The sequence below is a fragment of the Panthera onca genome, chromosome F2 (assembly GCF_046562875.1).
Source record: "Panthera onca isolate mPanOnc1 chromosome F2, mPanOnc1 haplotype 2, whole genome shotgun sequence".
In the NCBI taxonomy this organism is placed as follows: domain Eukaryota; kingdom Metazoa; phylum Chordata; class Mammalia; order Carnivora; family Felidae; genus Panthera; species Panthera onca.
The window spans coordinates 73675012-73694463 of NC_138356.1; the positions used below are offsets into that span (position 1 = coordinate 73675012).

General features: G+C 39.5%; 1 protein-coding gene across 4 annotated transcripts in view; it reads left to right on the top strand.

The window, feature by feature from the left end:
* Positions 1-19452, top strand: part of EFR3A (EFR3 homolog A) — a 105322-nt gene that overhangs the window by 56320 nt on the left and 29550 nt on the right. For all 4 annotated transcript variants that reach the window (XM_078441980.2, XM_078441979.2, XM_060611344.3 and 1 more), the window contains 6 exons: positions 3747-3882; positions 5568-5735; positions 10608-10722; positions 11670-11721; positions 14308-14480; positions 14924-14999. In XM_078441980.2, coding sequence (XP_078298106.2) covers positions 3747-3882; positions 5568-5735; positions 10608-10722; positions 11670-11721; positions 14308-14480; positions 14924-14999 — 720 coding nt within the window. The remainder of the gene's footprint in view (positions 1-3746; positions 3883-5567; positions 5736-10607; positions 10723-11669; positions 11722-14307; positions 14481-14923; positions 15000-19452) is intronic.

The following is a 19452-nucleotide window of genomic DNA, read 5'->3' on the forward strand; positions in this document are numbered from 1 at the left end:
ACTGGTCGTGTGAACTTGGGCAAATTATTCAGTCCCTCTGAGTTCTAGGTTTCTCGTTTCTGAAACAAACAAAACTTATATTCAGGCACCGAATAATTCATTTATATTTTAAAATAGAAGTACCATTTATGAAGTGCTGGCTGTACTGTGTCCTGTGACTCTGCCAGTAACCTATGTGCTGTCGTTTGATCCTCATTTTGTACAGCAGTAGGTATTGTTACTATCCCGCCTTCGCAGATCAGAAAACTAATCTTTCGAGAGGTCAGATACCTCACCCACGGGCACGCAGGTAGAAAGTGAGGTCAGGATTGAAACTGTGGCCATTCTGTTCCACAAGTTTTGGTCTAAATCAACCAACCATGAAGTTAAAGTTAGCATTCCAAATGTGAGTTTTCGGTAAGTGGTAGTTACAATAAAGCTGGTTGGGGTGTGGTAGGATAATTTTAAAAATTTATTTTCTGCTTTTATTGGGTTGTAATTGATATATAACATTGTGTAAGTTTAAGGTATACAACATAACGATTGGGTATACGTATATATTGTAAAATGATTACCACTGTAGTTTATTCAAGATCCGTTGCCCCACATAGTGTTTTTTCCATCTTGTGAGAACTTTCTTGTAACATTTTATTATTTTTTTTATTTATTTTTTTTTTAAAGTTTATTTATTTTGAGAGAGAGCAGGGGAGGGGCAGAGAGAGAGGGAGAGTGAGGATTCTAAGCAGGCTGTGCACGGTCAGCGCAGAGCCCGATGTGGGGCTTGAACTCACAAACTGTGAAATCATGACCTGAGCTGAAATCAAGAGTTGGACGCTTACCCAACTGAGCCACCCAGGCGCCCCTTATCAGAACTTTTGAGATTTTTTTAAATTTAATTACTTAGTAGGTTAGAAGTTGATCTGACAATCTGTGGACATAATTAAGACTATTCTCCTGTCTTTTGTAGTCTTGTATTTCTTCATTTGCCCTCCTCGTTCACATTTTGTTATTAAATTGTTTTTTGCAAGAAGTAAATTAATAAAGTGAAAAAAACTTAGGGAATTCAATGAACACTTGCTGATTAAATGTTAAGAAACTGCTGACCCGCAGCATATTTTTGGAAATAGCCGTAAGTATAGCATATGTTTTATGAAGTCCGTTAATCAAAAATTAAATGGTCGTACCTAGTAGAATGGGAATTTGTTTAATAAAACTATCCTGATATAATTAAAACTTCTGGTAAAATTGTTTTCATTGCTGTTTACCTTAGAATTGTTTATAGGAATCATTCTTAGGTGACATTTCAAACTCTTTCCGTAAAATATTAAACTAGTCTGACCAGAGTTCATATTCTTAAGGGGTTACAATAGACGTAGTTTCAAATAGTTTCACATATAATAGGACATTTGTAGTAAAGGGAGAATATTTAAAGCTCATCTTCTGTTCTAAATTGGCTTGTTAAAGGTAATAAGATGTGGTGATTAAGAACCAGGCCCTGAAGTTGGACCAAGATCCACAGCTCGGCCTCCTTAGCGTTTCTGTGTGACCTGCTTCACTCGCGCCGTAAAGTGCACCGAGTGATTGCGTTTGGCTGCTTCCTGGTGTGGATAAAATGTGATAACACACATCCGGTGTTTAGAACAGTGCCTGGCACCTGCTTCTGAATCAAGTGTTTTCTGTTGTCATTATTGTTATGCTTAATGTTGTAATAATATGTGATCCCACGAGTCACCAATTAAATGGTGGTAGTGGCTAGATTGAGCACGTTTCCTGTGATAGACACAATTTTAGGTTCTTTACACAAACAAACTCATTTAAGTGCCACAACAATCCTATGAAATAACTGTTTTTATTTTCTAAATATTGTAGGTGAGGAAAACTGAGGTACGGAGAGGTGAAGTAGTCCTCTCTTTTTCTTAAAGTTTGAGAGAAGGAGCGAGCAAGTGTGGGCGCACCAGTGGGGGAGGGCAGAGACAGAGAATCCCAAGCAGGCTCCGCGCCGTCCATGCATAACCCGCGGCCCGTCACGGGGCCGAATCTCACGAACGTGAGATCATGACCGGAGCCGAGATCAGGAGTCGGACGCTCACTAGGCCACCCCAGCCCCCGGACGTAGGTGCCCCAAAGTGGTCCTCTCTTAAGTTATAAGCTATTAAGGTATAAAGTGATGGAGCCTGAATTTGAATTTGGGCAAATCTGACACACTTAGCCACTCTATCCTGTTGCTTCTTAAAGCTACTCATACGTTAATATTGTTTTAAAATTCCCCGTGAGGTGAGTTGTGCGGCAGGTACGCGATAGCCCAGTAAACCAGCGTCAGAAACTTCGGACGCGAAGTGTGGTCCACCGCATTGCTGTTTGTGCTCCTTTTCCAAGGTGGTGTTCGCAAGCGGTTGCGAACAGGTGCTTTGCTTGGCTTTGCTTAGAATAGCCCCGCTGTATGTGGTGATTAATACTCACTCACTCTCTGAAGTGTCCGGGTTTGGACAGATCAAGTTGCCGTCCTGTTTATAAGACAAACTCTTACTTGAGTGAGCTTCACGCATCAGAAGCACCCAGCTTCCCGTGTGAGAAGTTCACTTTTGTGTTTTGCGTAAGTTTTGGCGTTCCTGTTTTAACATAGCAAAAAGTAAAGGTGAAAATGTTTACCTTGGGTTGTTGTACAAGTAGATGTGTTGTGACAGAAATGCCAGAAATACTCGGAGACGAATTCGGTTTTATTGATAGAGATGAAGAAGTTTTTTTGTTTTGTTTTGTTTGTTTTGTTTTTTGCTTTTGAGCAGAGTAGCCATAATGTGGGGCTAACATAATACTGCTTATTAGTATAAAACCACCCATTCCAAAGGAGGAAAAGGTGAGCAGTCTGAAAATTCAGAGAGTGGTGACGCCTATCAGAAGGCAAACACAGACCAGGAGATTCAGGGCCATAGTCCTTTTTATTTGTTTGTTTTTGTTTTTTTACAACTTGGCGGTAGACCCACTCATGACTCCTGGGTATAGTTATTAATTTAAAAAACACAGCTTTGCTACTCTGTTAAACAAAAAAAAAAAGAAATCGAAGAGTATGTAGTTAAACACTTTCTATATATTCTATTTTAGATTTAAGTCCCAGTAGCATTCATTGTGATTGATCAGATTTATCTGTGATAAAATTTCCTTTGTAAATTATAAATCGCAAAGCTTCTGATATCTCCTGGATTTAAAGTTAATCGTGTACATTGATAACATTTTCCTTTTGATACTGGCTTTTGATGAGATGGAAGTTTTGACTGTTTAGCATTAGATATCCATAAGGAGAAATAATATTTATCGAGTTTGGGTAAGAGAAAAGTGCTATAAATGTCATAATCTTGTTTATTTTTAAATACTGTATTTGTCCTATTGTCAGATTATAAGAGTATATAAATGCCTTTGAAATTACAGAGAAGTATGAAGAGAATAAAAACCTCTCATGAATCCTGGCTACTGTTGATATTTAGGTGTCTATAATTCTAGTTCTCTATGTATTTTTAAAGAAACATTAAATTTGATTAAGCATAGTATTTTGCAACTTGTTTTTTTCATCCAGGGTATTATAAATATTTTCCGGTATCCCTGTTTGTTCTTAAAAAGCATGGTTTTTAATGGCTCCATATTGTTTCGTAACACAAGTCCCAGCCTCCTGTAATTGGAGATTTAAGTGTCACATGGTTTTTCACTCTTTGAGAATTCCGCCAGTGTGCGTATAACTGCTCATACGTTTTTCTATACTATTTTGCTTCTTTTAGGCTCAGTATTCTCACCACGTAATTCAGGAAATTCTAGGACACCTTGATGCTCGTAAAAAAGATTCTCCACGGGTCCGAGCAGGTATCATTCAGGTTCTATTAGAGGCTGTTGCCATTGCTGCCAAAGGTTCCATAGGTGAGTGTCCACCAAAAAAACCCAAAAAAAACAAAAAGCTCAAATAAAAAAATTAATGCATTAATCTGTTCCAGAGGTTTTTTTAGTAGGTATAGCAGTGTATGGAAGACTCTTTAAAAATACCTTAATGTGTTTTTTTTAATGTTTTTAAATGTGCTGTAATTTCTCTTGAAATTTTGGGGTCGCATGATTCTCAGACTTCTTTAGTGTACATGCGAGCATTTTCCTCCATATCAGCTTCTCCTTCCCTTCTTCCTTTTTTCTAATAAAGATTTTTGAAAACCAATTATATGTTACACGTTTGGGAGGATCTAGGTTTAAGACACTTATGGTTTACTTGGAGTTAGACAACTCTCTCTAAGGCTATAATTCAAGGCAGAATTTGTTCACATACAGTAAGAAAACCAGAATGCAAACCAGGAATGGAAAACAGGTTGGTAAGAGCAAAATCTTATGTAGCCCGTTTGGCTAGAATGTGTGGTAGCATGGAGGAAGTCAGAGAAGTTGCTTTAACGTTGTGGCCAGGTCGTGGACATAATTATACCGTTGATTGATACTCTTAAGAGAATTACTGTAATCATCAAAGATATGTAATAGGATAGATCATCTGGCTGCAAAACGTAGGGCACTTTGGAAATAACAGGTGGTTGTCATCATTGTAGGCACTAGGGAAAGAACTTGACCTTGGAGGGCAGCACAGGAGCGGGAATGTAAACAGGATTCAATAACCGACTGACTACAGGGGTAATAAGGAGAAGGGACAGGTCATGTCATTTGAAGAATGGAAGAGTCCATAGTAGAATTACTGAAGTTAGAAGGAGAATCTGGTTATGGTTTCGTTGCTTCAAAGTCAAAGTAGAAATACATTTGCTACTCAAAAACTCTAATGCTCGTTCAGTGTCAGCTAGGGAGTGGGCCTTTTGGATATGGACTTTTTATTGCTCATCTTGTAATTTATCTCAAAAAGATGGAAGCAGTCGTTTAACTGGAAAGTTACTTAATTTGAAACATTAAATGAAACATAATATGTTGACTTAACACATTACTGTCTATTATGTACGAGGTACCATGTGCTAAGCTCTGTACATTTAAAGAGGTATTTGAACGTGGCTCCATGTCCTAGATAAAGAACATTGTAATTAAGAGTTGAAGGTGCACATAAAAACACTGATTAAACTATAGTGTGATGGATGCAGTGACACATATGTGCAGAGTATTTATAGAACTGAAAGCAGAGAGCAAATTTCATTGACTTGAATCTGATGAGTTGGCAAGTTTCTAATAATGGAGGCAAATTCCTTCTTCAGCCTCAAAAGTTGCAAAATAAATTTCCAACATTACAGTGGGCTATAGTACCGTAATTCCGTGGATTCTGACACAACAGTTAAGGTAAATATTGTCCTAATACACATTATTTGTCTAGTACACACGATTATATGGATGGAAACTTTTTGGTAATATTTATATGCACATACACATTTTGTGTGGTTTGTACCAGAGGTTCAAGCGGTGAGTTGCTCAGAGATGCCCAGTAAATGTTTGCTGGAATAACTGGGAAACTTTCTTATTTAGGTGTTTCTCATTTACCTTTTCACTACTCTGGAAATACCCAAAAATTTGAGAAATAGGAGAATTGGTTTCGAGTACATAATACTGGAAAAGCTCACAGTAGTGTTCATTTCCAGGACCCACGGTGCTGGAAGTCTTTAACACCCTACTGAAGCACCTGCGTCTCAGTGTTGAATTTGAAGCAAATGATTTACAGGGGGGATCTGTAGGCAGTGCCAACTTAAACACCAGTACCAAAGACAATGATGAGAAGATTGTGCAGAATGCTATCATCCAAACAATAGGTGAGTATGTTTCACTTCTCAAAACTATTGTGTAAAATCGTGATTAAGAAAGCTCTTGCTGAGAGTGGTCTCTTACGGTACATTAGTCAAAGGTGGATGAATGGGACCTTAGACTTTTAAAAAACATTATATTCAGAAAATAAGCAAACATAAGAATAGGACAGAGAACACTGTATACCCTTTGCTCAGATTCATCTGTTAATATTTTATGCTATTTATTTTACCATTTACTCTCCCTCCCTGCATTTCTCCGTGTGTGCACACATGCGTGTACATGTGCATATATACGTATATGTCCATATACAAATATAGACATGTAGAGAGAGGTAGGTACGTACATCCTTGTTTTTTTTTCCCTAACCCATTAGATATTAAGTGCATATACACTATGGCCTTTTACCACAGAGTATTTTTCCAAAAAATAAGATATTTTTCTTACATAACCAGAGTACAGTTATTAACGTCAATAAATTTAACATTGGCACAGTACTATAATCAAACTGCTGTATTTCAGTTTTGTCATTTGACCTAATGTCCTTCAGAGCATGTTTTTCCTTAGGTCTAAGATTCAGCCTAGGATCATAAATTGCATTTATTTGTAATATTTCTTTAGTTCCTTTAGCCTGGAACTATTCATTTATGAAATGTGAGTTTTTAACTGTACACCACCCCCTTTGTAAAAAGAAAAAAAAAAAATTTCCCATTCGGGTTTGTCCAGTGTTTGCCCATGGTTAAGTTTGTCTGTGCATTCCTGGTTGGATGCTCCATAAGAGAGAAAGTTCTTCTCAGAATGTTACACACAGAGGTGCACAGTGTGCTTTTGCTAGTCATTGGTGATGTTCGTTTTGATCACTCAAAGTGTTCTGTCTCTCTGCTGTACGGTTTCAGTTTTTATCCTTGCAAATAATAAACGGTCTCTGAGCATATACTTTTAGACCATGCAGATGTTCTGCTTTTCACCCAGAGCTCCCCCTGAATTTAGTAACCGTTCGTCATTCCTACTGAACCAGTCTTTACCGTAATGTTGCAAGTGGATGGTCTGTCAGGTGGCACTCTGTGTTCTGTGTGAGCGGGCCTTTTTTCTCCCCTGTGTATGTAGGTAGGAGTGCAGGTATTTATATCTTTGTTGGTATGAGCTTACGGACTTGTGTTTTCATGCTGCATAATTCATTCTGTATTATTACATCTTGGTGCTGAAGTTGTCCCAGATTTGGCCAACGGGAACTCCCCTTTCCAGGTCTTCGTAACATCCCATTTCTTTTGAGCACCGCCTTACTGGTTTAAGCTGTTAACGACTCATTTCATATTTCTTGCCCCAGCCATGGAATCCATCATTTCTCAAAGAGCTGTGGTTTCTTTTAGTGAGGAGTGGTATTAGAAACCAAGATCTGGTACTCACTGACACCCTGGGCTTTAATTTCATATGTCTGTTGTTGTTGTTGTTGTTGTTGTTGTTAAACATAGTTAATGTACAAAGGGTAAAAGGATAAAGAACTTACTTCAAAAAAAAAACCCAAAAACATCCTACACCTGGGTGGCTCAGTTGGTTGAGCGTCCGACTTCGGCTCCTCGTGATCTCACAGTTCGTGAGTTCAAGCCCCACTTCGGGCTCACTGCTGTCAGCACAGAGCCTGCTTGAGATCCTCTGTCCCCCTTTCTCTGCCCCTCCCCCACTTGTGCTCTCATAAATAAATAAATAAATAAATAAATAAATAAATAAATAAATCTTTTAAACAGCCATGAGAATTTTTGGGGGGAAATAAAATGATCTGACTGTATTTAAATACAAAGTAAAGTAAGCAAATTCCTATTCTACTTTAACCTCCTCCTAATATCTTTAGAATTTCCAGATCATGTTTTAATGTAACTGTGTGATTGCTAGAATAATTTCAAAATTGAGTTTTGTTTCTGGGGCTTAGCACCTAATTTCTGATGGTTACTAATGATTTCTGCTAAAAATAGAGTCATATATAAATTTATTCTGGAGCCCCGGTTGTGCCTTGTTGGTAATTTTCCTTAGAGTAAGCTACTTATATTTATAATAGTCCTTTGGAATGTTTAATACAAAGTTTATTTTTTTTATTTTATTTCTAAAGTTTTATGGACGTGTATATGTGCATTATGGGTCTGCATTCTGCACTTAACTGTTGAGTGTGTATATACACCAGGCCCTGTACTAGGGCTTTGTGATGCGTGTGACTCTCCCCTTGTGGATGAATATGGTTTATCTGTTTGGTGTAGTACCTGTTCCACCTAGCTGTGATTTTATCATGTGCGCGGGAATCGTCTTCATGAGGGCAAGGGCCCATGTGTGTCTTATTCAACACGCTGACACATAGTAGGTGCTTAAGATTTTGGGGAGTGAAAAGACCAAATAGAATGGAGGCCAGTATTAATTACCATGGCATCTCAATACAGCAGAGACATTCTAGATGTTGCTTAAAGCAATTTGATCAGTGTATGGTAAACCTAGCTTTTATGATGACTCTTAAATTTATTTGGCTTGTTTATGGATTTTTAGGATCTATTTTTTTTTAACATTTATTTGTTTTTGAGAGAGAGGGGGTTGCAGAGTGCGAGCAGGGGAAGGCCAGAGGGACAGAGGGAGACACAGAATCTGAAGCAGGCTCCAGGCTCCGGGCTGTCAGCACAGAGCGCGACGTGGGGCTTGTACTCTGGAACCAAGAGATCGTGACCTGAGCCAGAGTGGGACAGTTACCCGACTGAGTCACCCAGGCGCCCCGGATTTTTTGTGATATTTTAAGATAGTATATCAAATCAATTCTTGTTTTCACAGAATTAATTAAATTGTGACTTCTGATTAATTCAGTGTTACTGTTTCACTCTAGAATATTTAATTTATTGTTTTTCAAGTATTTTGTTACAAAGTAAATATACAACAGACACAAGCAATATTTCTGTGATATGACACATTCAGAATAACATGAAAATTAAAACATGAGAGAAAAGAAATGCAGTGTGGCACGGTGAGTAAGATTTGTATTCAGTCACACTTCTGATTTCCTCAATATTTTCTTTGAGAAGTTCTCAGTACTCCGGTACTTATCAGGTCACGTGGATCATGCTGTTGGACTAGGGAGCAGGGCTGCTGTGCCTTTGGCACTTGAAAATGCGAGGCTGTTGTCAGCTCCTTTTTTATGGTAATCAAGAGTGCAGCTCCCTGCCGTGTTCCTCCTGGGGGCCCCTTAGCACTTCTGCTCGGTTCAGATACAAACAGTGGCTACAGAGAATGAGTTCCTTTCGGGACTGTCCTCCCAGTTGAGTATGTTGGAGACTTCCTGCCCTTGTGGTAATGACTGGCTTGCTTGGAACAGAAAATCAGTGTCTGTTTTTATACGGTGATTAGGAACATATCTAATTGGGTTCTTGGAAAGTTAAAGGACCTTACAGGGAGGGAGGAGAGTGTAATAATAACATGGGCTTTGGAAATGAATAGCCCTCACCCAGGCCTTAATGTTAGGTGTGTAATTTTTTTTTGTTTGAGGGCTTAACCTCTCATTTCCTCATTTCCACGAGAGGCAATGAAGGTTCATAACAGTACCTAGACTCATCAGGTTGTGTGAGGATCCAAATACCTCTTAAATATGTGCTCTTGAAGTATTAGAATGATATACTTTATATAGATTGAGCCGTGTTAAGATCATGAGATTTTTGATTGCTGAAGTGTATGATAATGGGGAAGGACTTTATCCCCAGATCCAATCAGATGATAAATAGAACAGTTTGAGTTTGCATAGTTTGTAAATTCCAGTTATAGAAACTGAAGAGTTAAATTGAGAAACTATTCTTCAAGAAATATTAAAAATGAGAAGGTTTTTATAATGATTATGTTGCATTTTAAGAACTGAACAAAACTAGCATGATTTGATTCCTGTTCTGGTCTTTCAAAGAAACAACAAAGTTTGAAGTTTGAGTAAGTGATAACTAAATGTCTTAAGTCTTTTAAACTAGGAAGTAAACCATTAAAAGCCACAGCAGATAAATTTAAAATATCCACAAGACCTAAGAGTGCATGAGAAAAATGACAAGTAAATAAGTTATTACTATTTTTTTGCATTAGTTGAGTTACACGTATTGAATTAACCCACTGGGTTAAAATGTAAATCTGGTTCTTTGTAATGACATTCTACAACATCTCAGCAATTTTAGGAAGCCAAAGTAGTGACCAAATTTTTTACTTCTTCACCAAAATTACCAAAATTGGCCTAATTACTGACTTCCTTACCAGAAAAAGAAGTTAGGTTCACAATATGCAAACAAGAATTTCATCAGAAATACTACCAAAGGGTTTTTTTTTTCCGTCCTTTTTCTAAAGGTCCAACTCAAATCGATGATGGTTTGCCACTGTAAACTATATGCAAAAGACTGTCAGACGTTTACTGTTTTATCTAAGTATTAGTCTGTACTGCACATCTTCTATACATGATTAAGTGATTTTGGACAAAAGAAATTAGAATACCTTTGGAGTTAGGGGCACCTGGGTGGCTCAGTTGGTTAAACCTCCGACTTCAGCTCAGGTCATGATCACATGTTCCCTGACTTCGAGCCCCGTGTCAGGCTCTGTGCCTATAGCTCAGAGCCTGGAGCCTGCTTCAGGTTCCGTGTCCCACCCACCCTCGCCCCTCCCCCTCTCGCACTCTGTCTCTGTCTCTCTCTCTCTCTCTCTCTCTCAAAAATAAAATTAAAAAATTAAAAAAAAAATAATATTTTTAGTGTTATATGTAACCGAAAGACATTGTTTTACCACATATTGAAAGCTTTGATTAAAAATGTGTTATGATTTTGTATTATGGAAAAATAACCTTTTCAATGTGTAAGATTTATCCTAACTTGATCCTAATATTTTCATAGGATTTTTTGGAAGTAACCTACCAGATTATCAGAGGTCAGAAATCATGATGTTCATTATGGGAAAAGTACCCGTTTTTGGAACATCCACTCACACTTTGGATATCAGTCAACTAGGGTATGACTATGTAGTTTTCCTATGTTCTCAATCTATAAATTTTAATTTAATCTTGGGTTTAATTTCATTGTGATGTTATAAAATGGTTTTTTTTTAATCATTAGTAATAAAAATCCTGTGGAAAACATTGTTTTTATGGCACTAGATTGCTAACCAGTTGCATCAACATTGTGTGATTTTAGAATCCGTTTTCAAAATATCATACATTCTCAAGTTTTCTATGTCTTATATTGACTAGGTTGAAGGTTTATTTAGCTTGGACATTATCTATGTACCTACGTGATGTAGGGTAACACTTCAGATTTCCTGTCATAATTTTAAAGATGAATGTCGCTTTTGCCAGAATGTTGACTTATTCCTAGAATTTTAGTGATTTTAAAGATCATATGTTTTGGCTTCCTCATTTTATAGTTTGATTTGATTTTACAACATGCTACAGCTTTAGTTTGTAAATATTTGTGTGTTTTTAATTTAATAAAGAAACGATAGTCTCAATTTGATTTATATTTCTTTGACATTAATTAGATAACCTTTTCCAGTTGTTAGCTCTTTTTTTGAATCATCTGTCCATTCCTGCTTATGGATACATGTTAAATGGTTACTATGTCAGTTATATTCAAGATAAATACATTCTCTAATTTGTAGCATCTTTTAACTGGGGTTGTTTCATTGTGGGCTCATATGGTTGAATATCATTACATTATTGGTCTGTTTTCTTTGAGAGCTAGCTAATAGCTTTTTAATTTCTGTTTGAATTTTTGTGTTTGTGTTTTACATAGAACTCTTTAATTTATATGAAATTGACTTGAATATAAAGTGAGCCATGACTTTAGCTTGTATGAAAACAGTCTGTAACCAAAATAGAGTTTTAAAATTAACCAATAAAGGAAATAATGTTAATGTCGATAACTATTAATAAGATAATACCAGTATTTTGTATATCTTAGGGATTTGGGAACCAGGCGGATTCAGATAATGTTGCTGAGATCTTTACTTATGGTAAGGCATTTAAGATAAGTGAAGAATACACTTCCATTATTGAAGAGGTTAAAAGAACAGCTTGACGTTATCAACATTTTCTTGTACTGTAAGATACTATCTATTTATGGTTAGTCTTTTCCCTATGGCTTATATTCTTAAATATTTTATTTTATTCTTTTACTGTTTATTCCTCACTTCTGTCATCTTATTTTGACCTCCACAATGACAAAACATATAAAGGGTAGAAAGTATTGTGTTTCATACACGAAGATGCTTGGGCCCAGAGGCTTGGAGCTGAAGACTAGAACTCGAATGTGAAACCATGTTCTTGTTACAAATCAGGCCATTTCTTTCGTACACTGACCAAATAATGACTTCTTGTTTGGATAGCAATTCAGCTATAAATAGCTAAAAAGGAAAAGCATACCTAATATGTGAAGTCCTCTGAATATTTTATAGTAATTATTTTCATCTTTGATTTGACTATCTAGAACAAACTAGGAGCTGATTATTTGGAATGTGTGTCCTTTCCAAATCTTTATCTTTAAAGATCTTTAAAATCTGTTTTAGGAAATCTTCATTATACACATGATCCCATTTTTTAAAAGAAATATTTCATACCTAGAGATTAGGAATATCTTTTGTGTTTCATTTTTAATTCTGGTTATTGTGCTTGCCTTACAGAAGTTTTCAAAATATGCCAGCATTTATCAGTCCTTTCATATGTTTTGTGCCTTCTTATTTGTATGCTGTTTAAGAACCCTTACCTCCTCGGGGCGCCTGGGTGGCTCAGTCAGTTGGGCGTTCGACTTCAGCTCAGGTCATGATCTCACAGTCCTTGGGTTTGAGCCCTGCATTGGGCTCTGTGCTGACAGCTCAGAGCCTGGAGCCTGCTTTGGATTCTGTGTCTCCCTCTCTCTCTGCCCCTCCCCTGCTCATGCTCTGTCTCTCTGTGTCTCAAAAATAAATAAAAACATTAAAAAAAATTTAAAAAAAAAGAACCCTTACCCCCTCTTATGATACTAATGCATTTTGTTTATATTTTCTTATAAAAGTTTCTCAAATTTGGCTCTTTTTTTAAAAATTTATTTTGAGAGAGAGAGAGAGAGAGAGAGAGAGAGAGAGAGGGAAAGTGCATGCTTAAGAGCAAACAGAGGAGGGGCAGAGAAAGAGAGAGAATCTCAGGCAGGATCCATGCTGTCAGAGCAAAGCCCAATGTGGGGCTCAGTCGCACAAACTATGAGATGATGAGCTAAACCGAAATCAGAATCAGACACTTAACCACCTGAGCCACCCAGGTGCCCCTAAAATTTAGTTTTCCATAGCTGCATCTTTGAAGTTGATTTATGTCTGTGATGTGAGACTTGGATATATTTTTAACTTTTCTAGGTGGGTAGCAGTTGTCCTACCAATTTCCTTGCTTACTTATAAAATCACCTCCGTCCGAGGGACACCTGGGTGGCTCAGTCAGTTAAGCCTCTGACTCCTGATTTCGGCTCAAGTCATAATCTCACGGTTGGTGAGATCGAGCCCAGTGTTGGCCTCTGAGCTGAGTGTGGAACCTGCTTGGGATTCTCTCTTTCCTTCTCTTTCCCATGTTCCCCTCTCTCCCTCCCTCTTTCTCTCCCTCCCTCTTTCTCTCCCTCCCTCTTTCTCTCCCTCCCTCTTTCCCTCCCTCCTTCCCTCCATCACTCTCTCCCTCCCTCCCTCTCTCCCTCCCTCCCTCCCTCTCTCCCTCTCACTGTCTCTCTGTCTCTCTCAATAAATAAACAAACATTTAAAAATAAATAAAATCACCTCAAATTGTAGTTAAGTGCCCAAATGTAAATGTCAGATGTTCATATTTGTAATCCTGAATGTCGAGATTCCCCACCTGGAATTTCTTTTGTTTTTAAGCCTTTTCATTAAAAACAAGTACCCTGAATAAATCATCTTGTCTCTAACCCTAATTGTACCACTTAGTCACCCGAATGAATGCCTATGTGGTATGGTTAAAATGTTTAATAGCATTTAAGTATTTTCTCTTTAAAAGCTTTAAATTTGGAACATGGAGATAACATCCGGAAATGTCAGAGCAAGTAATGAATAAAGTACAGCTTTCCAAAATAAAAATGTATTCCTGTTAACCTAAACTGTTTACTTTAGGAGAAAAATTTGCCAATTTAAATTCAAAATTTTGAGGTCTTACCTGTACTATTTGCTACCTAATACCTTGTGTCCATTTAGTACTGACTACCTGTCCCATAGATTCTTAACCCTCTCTGAGCCTCTTTTCTTCACCAAATGGGGGTACACACTGATGCCTGCCTCATAGGGATGAGGAGAAGATGAGGTTAATACTCATACAGTGCATCTTTAGATTCGTGCCTGGCACGTGGTAAGCACGTGCTTGTATTAATTTTATTCTCTTCATTATGGTATTTTTGTAAATTCAGTAAAATCCTCACTACCTTAGAAGTTTCCTCTTTGTTTTTCATTCAGGCTTATGTTCATAATTGCTGTTTCCCTAAGTTTATGGTTCTTATAAAACAGTTTGAGCATTTTATCAAAGAAGGATTCATGACAAAGGTTTTTTGTTGCTTTGTTTTTCCTCCCTGTAATCAGGTGACCTCTGGATATAAAGCAAAGACAATTGTTACTGCACTGCCTGGGTCTTTTCTGGATCCTTTGTTATCACCATCCCTCATGGAAGACTATGAACTGAGACAGTTAGTCTTGGAAGTAATGCATAACCTCATGGATCGCCATGACAACAGGGCAAAACTTCGAGGGATCAGGTATTGGGCCATTTTGAAATAGGCTTAATGATAATGTTTTTAAATTTAATGTATTTAGTATTGTGTTTTTTTAATCTAAGATTTTTAAGATTTATTCGAAGTTTAATTGGTATTGAGGCAATTTAATTATTAATTAAGAGAGCAAATGTTTAAAGGTCTTTTAATGCATTTGCAGAGATCTCGTCTATTAGTAATCGCTAGTTATGTGACTTTTATTTTGGCTTTGCTTTAAACTTAGGAATGACAGGAGTCAAGATGATTTTATGAAATTCCCCTTAATTGAGGTTGGTAATTCAGTAGTATCATTACATATAGGCTTATTTCAAATGCTCATTGAAATGTGTTGAAAAGTTCGAATTCCTAAGTATAACTATGATATGCCCTAGAAGGTACGATTTTATAACTAAATATGCTATTCATGAAAAATGATCTGTTGTCTCTAGAATAATACCAGATGTAGCTGACCTAAAGATAAAAAGAGAAAAAATTTGTAGACAAGACACAAGTTTCATGAAAAAGGTAAGATTATTTTCATAAAAATAATGCATGATAAAAGTTATAGCTGTTTGACTTGTTAGGTAGTTATACATTGATCTGTGACCTTAAAAGGAAGCCGTTCAGGTTTGGAGTTGGAAGTCTCAAGCTGCCATCTTTTTTTTTTTTTTTAAGTTCATTTTTGAGATGGGGGGAGGGGCAGAGAGAGAAGGAGACACAGAATCTGAAGCAGGTTCCAGGCTCTGAGCTGCCAGCACAGAGCCCAGTGCGGGGCTCAAACCCACAAACTGCGAGATCGTGACCTGAGCCTGAGCCTGAGCCGAAGCTGGATGCCTAACCGGCTGAGCCATCTTTAGCCCTCCCACCTTACCACACCTATCTTGACGGTATCTCTTCTAGCCTGTGTTTAAGCATTGTTGGATGCTACGGTAGTTCTAAATTCTTCCTTTGAGTAAAATGTCTCTCCGTAATTTCTGTCCCACACTCCTCTCCACCCCAAACACACACACTGATTCCACTTTTAATGGCTTGTTTTTGAAAATACTTATCACTATTGAAGAAATAAATATAATGAGTGTTTACCGTATTAGGCATTACTCTGTGCATTATTTGGGATATGAAGATGAGGTAGGCAGGATTTCTGCCCTTCTTCAACGTTTTTTTTTTTTTTGTTTTTTTTTTTTATTTTTGGGACAGAGAGAGACAGAGCATGAACGGGGGAGGGGCAGAGAGAGAGGGAGACACAGAATCTGAAACAGGCTCCAGGCTCCGAGCCATCAGCCCAGAGCCTGACGCGGGGCTCGAACTCACAGACCGCGAGATCGTGACCTGGCTGAAGTCGGACGCTTAACCGACTGCGCCACCCAGGCGCCCCTGATTTCTGCCCTTCTAAATCATAACTAGATTTTCATTACGATTACTTAAATTTATTTATTTATTTATTTAGAGAGCAAGCGCACGTGCAAGTGGGGGAGGGGCAGAGAGCAAGAACGAGAGAGAGAGAGAGAGAGAGAGAGAGAGAGAGAGAGAGAGAATCCGAAGGAGGCTCTGCACTGCCAGCACGGAGCCTGATGCGGGACTTGAACTCACAAAGCTTGAGATCGTGACCTGAGGCCAAAGTTGGACACTTAACCAACTGAGCCATCCAGGCGCCCCCCGATCACTTAAATTTTGTAGGTTTCTTGGCTGGTAGCTGAATTTAGAAAATCATGGCACTTAAAAGTTATTTAGCATAGTGAATAATTTTTCTGTGTATTCTTCATCCAAAGCTTGAGTATTTGCTAGATTCTGAGCTCCACATTGAGAGATACAACAGTCTCCATGACACAAACATGCCAGCTGGCTTCAAGATAATCCCAGTCATGGTGGATAAGTGCTTTGGTCTTTAGAGGTGCAGGGAACAGCAGACAGCCCCATAGGAAGATAGATGCAGACGTCTGTAACACCCGTTCTTTTTTTGGCTCATTACTAGGCCATGCTTTGTCCCTGTCACCATCTTTTGTTTTGCTATTACTGTTGATTGCTGTGTTTCAAGTTAATGCCCCTACAGTTTAAAACTTCATTGAGGGCTCGCTCGCTCTGTCTCTCTCTCAAAAATAAATAAACATTTAAAAACTTGAAAAATAACCCTTCATTTGAAAAATGATTTATAGGGGTGCCTGGGTGGCTCAGTCGGTTGAGCGTCCGACTCTTTATCCCTCAGGTCACGATCCCAGGGTCATGGGATTGACCTGTGTCAATCCCTGTGTCAAGCCCTCCTGCTCAGCATGGAGCCTGCTTCAGATTCTTTCTCTCCCTGTTTCCCCCACTTGCACGCGCGCGTGCGCGCTCTCTCTCTCTCTCTCTCTCTCTCTCGTTTTCTCCCTCTGCCCGTTTCCCCCACTCACAGATGTGTATGCTCTTTCTAAAATAATTTAAAAAATGATTAATGAAATACCGTCACTGAATTAATGTGAGTAAAATGATTATTTGGCTATGTTATATATGAAAAAAGTGGTTAATAAATAGGGCAAAGGCATTAACTCTTTCCAGCTTTTACTTTTTCAGTATTTCTTTATATTATCCAGTTAACGAAAGAAGTTGTTTCTCCTCACTGAAGAAATTTTAATCATGATAAATAGAATGAATTTTGAAAACTCATTGATAGTTAACTTTTAGGTTTTGACTTTATGTAATGACATTAAGCAATCCTGAATTTGAGGACTGGATTCATTTTATTTTATCTGGTATGACAGTAACAGAAATACTCCTTTTCGTTGCTTAATTTTGCGAGCCAACCAGTTTGGAAGGGTCCAGTTGGGCTGAGAGATTAGACTATTATTCCATGTCTAAATTATTAAAAGTTTTGAATTTTTAAAGTTCTCTGGATTAGTTATCCTTCCATTTTATAATGTTAAATAACTGGCAAAGCATTTGGTACTGTTAGTATGAACCTTTTCTTTCTGGTGTATCGCGGTGTGATCTGTTCATTTTTGTCAAATTCAATTTTATTTTTATAACTGGACAGCCTTTTTCATTTACCTTCCAGTTTATTCTGTGAGTCAAAATGTTGCTTGGTTTCTTATGCAGCTTTAACTGGCACCTTGTGGCGATATCAGCAGAGGCCTAAAGGGAATAAAGTTGGGGCTGTCTAGTCAGGGGATGATGGATCGCCCTCTGGATAGCACTACCCAGCCCAAGACTGCTCCATCCCCGCGCCTTAGGGACATCTTAGGCTTTGGGTCTGTGTTTGGAGAACCGCGTCCCAGGCAGGAAGCTTCACAGTTGACGTTGGGAGGCGCTCCTTCGCCTCTCATTTCCTGACGCTTCCGGGCACAAGGACGAGCCGTCGCCGCTCGGTATCTGGTGCCCAAAGCTCTACTCCTGACCGAATGTCGCCACACGGGGGAGCTCTCGGGAACGGTGTCGGCAGCTCAGGGAATCCCGCGGAGGAAGAAAGTACGAGTTGTTTTGCAATGTAGCAGGTGCGGGCACCGTCCGGTTGGCCCAACGGCGGAGGCGCCGTCGCGCCCGGCCCGCCACAGCCCCGTGTCTTCCTCGGCGGGAAATCCCTGTTCTTTCATGAAAACAGACTCGTTGCCTTTCCCCCCCGCCTTCACGGTTTGCCACCTACGTGTTCATCTGTAGCTCCCTGAACAATACCGTAGTAGGGTTTTGTCAGTTTTTGTATTTTGTAGGAAAGGAACCAGACCGTGTCACGTGTACTCTTAGGTCTCCTTTCGTTTAGCTCCGCTTTGGTAAATTTTGTTCACATGCGTAGCCGCGTAGTGTTGCGGACCACGAACGCACTAAGTTACGCGTTCTCCTGTCGGGGACGTTTGAATGGTCCTTAGTTTGGGGCTGTCGTGGACCGGGCTGCCGTGAGCGTTACTGTACGCGTGGTGTGCTGTGGGCAGCCCGTTTCTCTGAGGCCCGTAGGAGAGGCCTTGCCAAGTAAGGGGTCATGGGTTCTTCAGACTTGCTAGACCATGCCAAACCGCTTCGTGAAGTCCTCGCGCTGATCTGCACTCTGTTATCCTAGTACGTGCTCTTCGACTTTCAAGTTATCTAACATGATGCGTATGCAGTAGGTCGAAAACCACCTTGAATCACTTAAGGAGCCCGGTATCTAAACTCCCACGTGTGCGAGCTTTGACGTTGATCGTGTTCCGGAGCCACAGGATTCCGGAAAGGGTCGGGGAGGGCCCAGTGCATACACCATTGTCACACGCCCAAGTATAGAACCATTTGAGAGAGACAGACTCTGGACTCAGGAGACTGTGCTGGTCTTGCCCATCGGCTCTTTCCCCGACGTGAACAACCAGATGAATCTGCTGAGAAACAAGTCCGGAGTGTTCAGGTCAAGTCCCTCCACGTCTGAAGGACTAAGCCCCTAGTGTTCTTAATCCCGGCTGCACGTCAGAATCACCCGGGGAGCCCTGTGCTTTAAAAATACCGAGGCTTGGGCTTCGTAACCATAAACCATGTTGGGATGGGCAGCGGGGAGGGTAGAAACACAGTGGTCATTCCAGTCTCCCGGGGGTTGTAGCTGCAGTTCGTGTGGAGAATCAGTGCAGCGAGTTGAGTTCGTTACCACACGGTGACTTTAAATGGGAAACACGCTCCTGTTTTTGTTACTCTCACTTAGCAGTTGGCCCCGTACCCAGGAATGCTTTGGATAGGGAAAGCTTCCGTATCCTGTATCAACTTACTTAGATTAGTTTGGTTTGGGGGGACCCTTTTGCAGTCCCTGGAGTGGGATAACCTCTCCCTCGTATAGGGCTCTGGGCTGGCCTTTGGTCCCTCCGTCGTCCCTCCACGGTCCCTCCATGCCAGGGTACAGCAGAACCTGCGGGCGCTCCTCCCTGACAGCCCCTAAGCCGCCTCACAGGAGACTGCCTGTGAAGGCCAGGAGCCCGAGCGCATTTCCCCGGAGCCAGATGTTTTGTTTTCTTTTATCCTTGCCAAGGCTGCGTTGCAGAAGTCTCTCCCATGATTC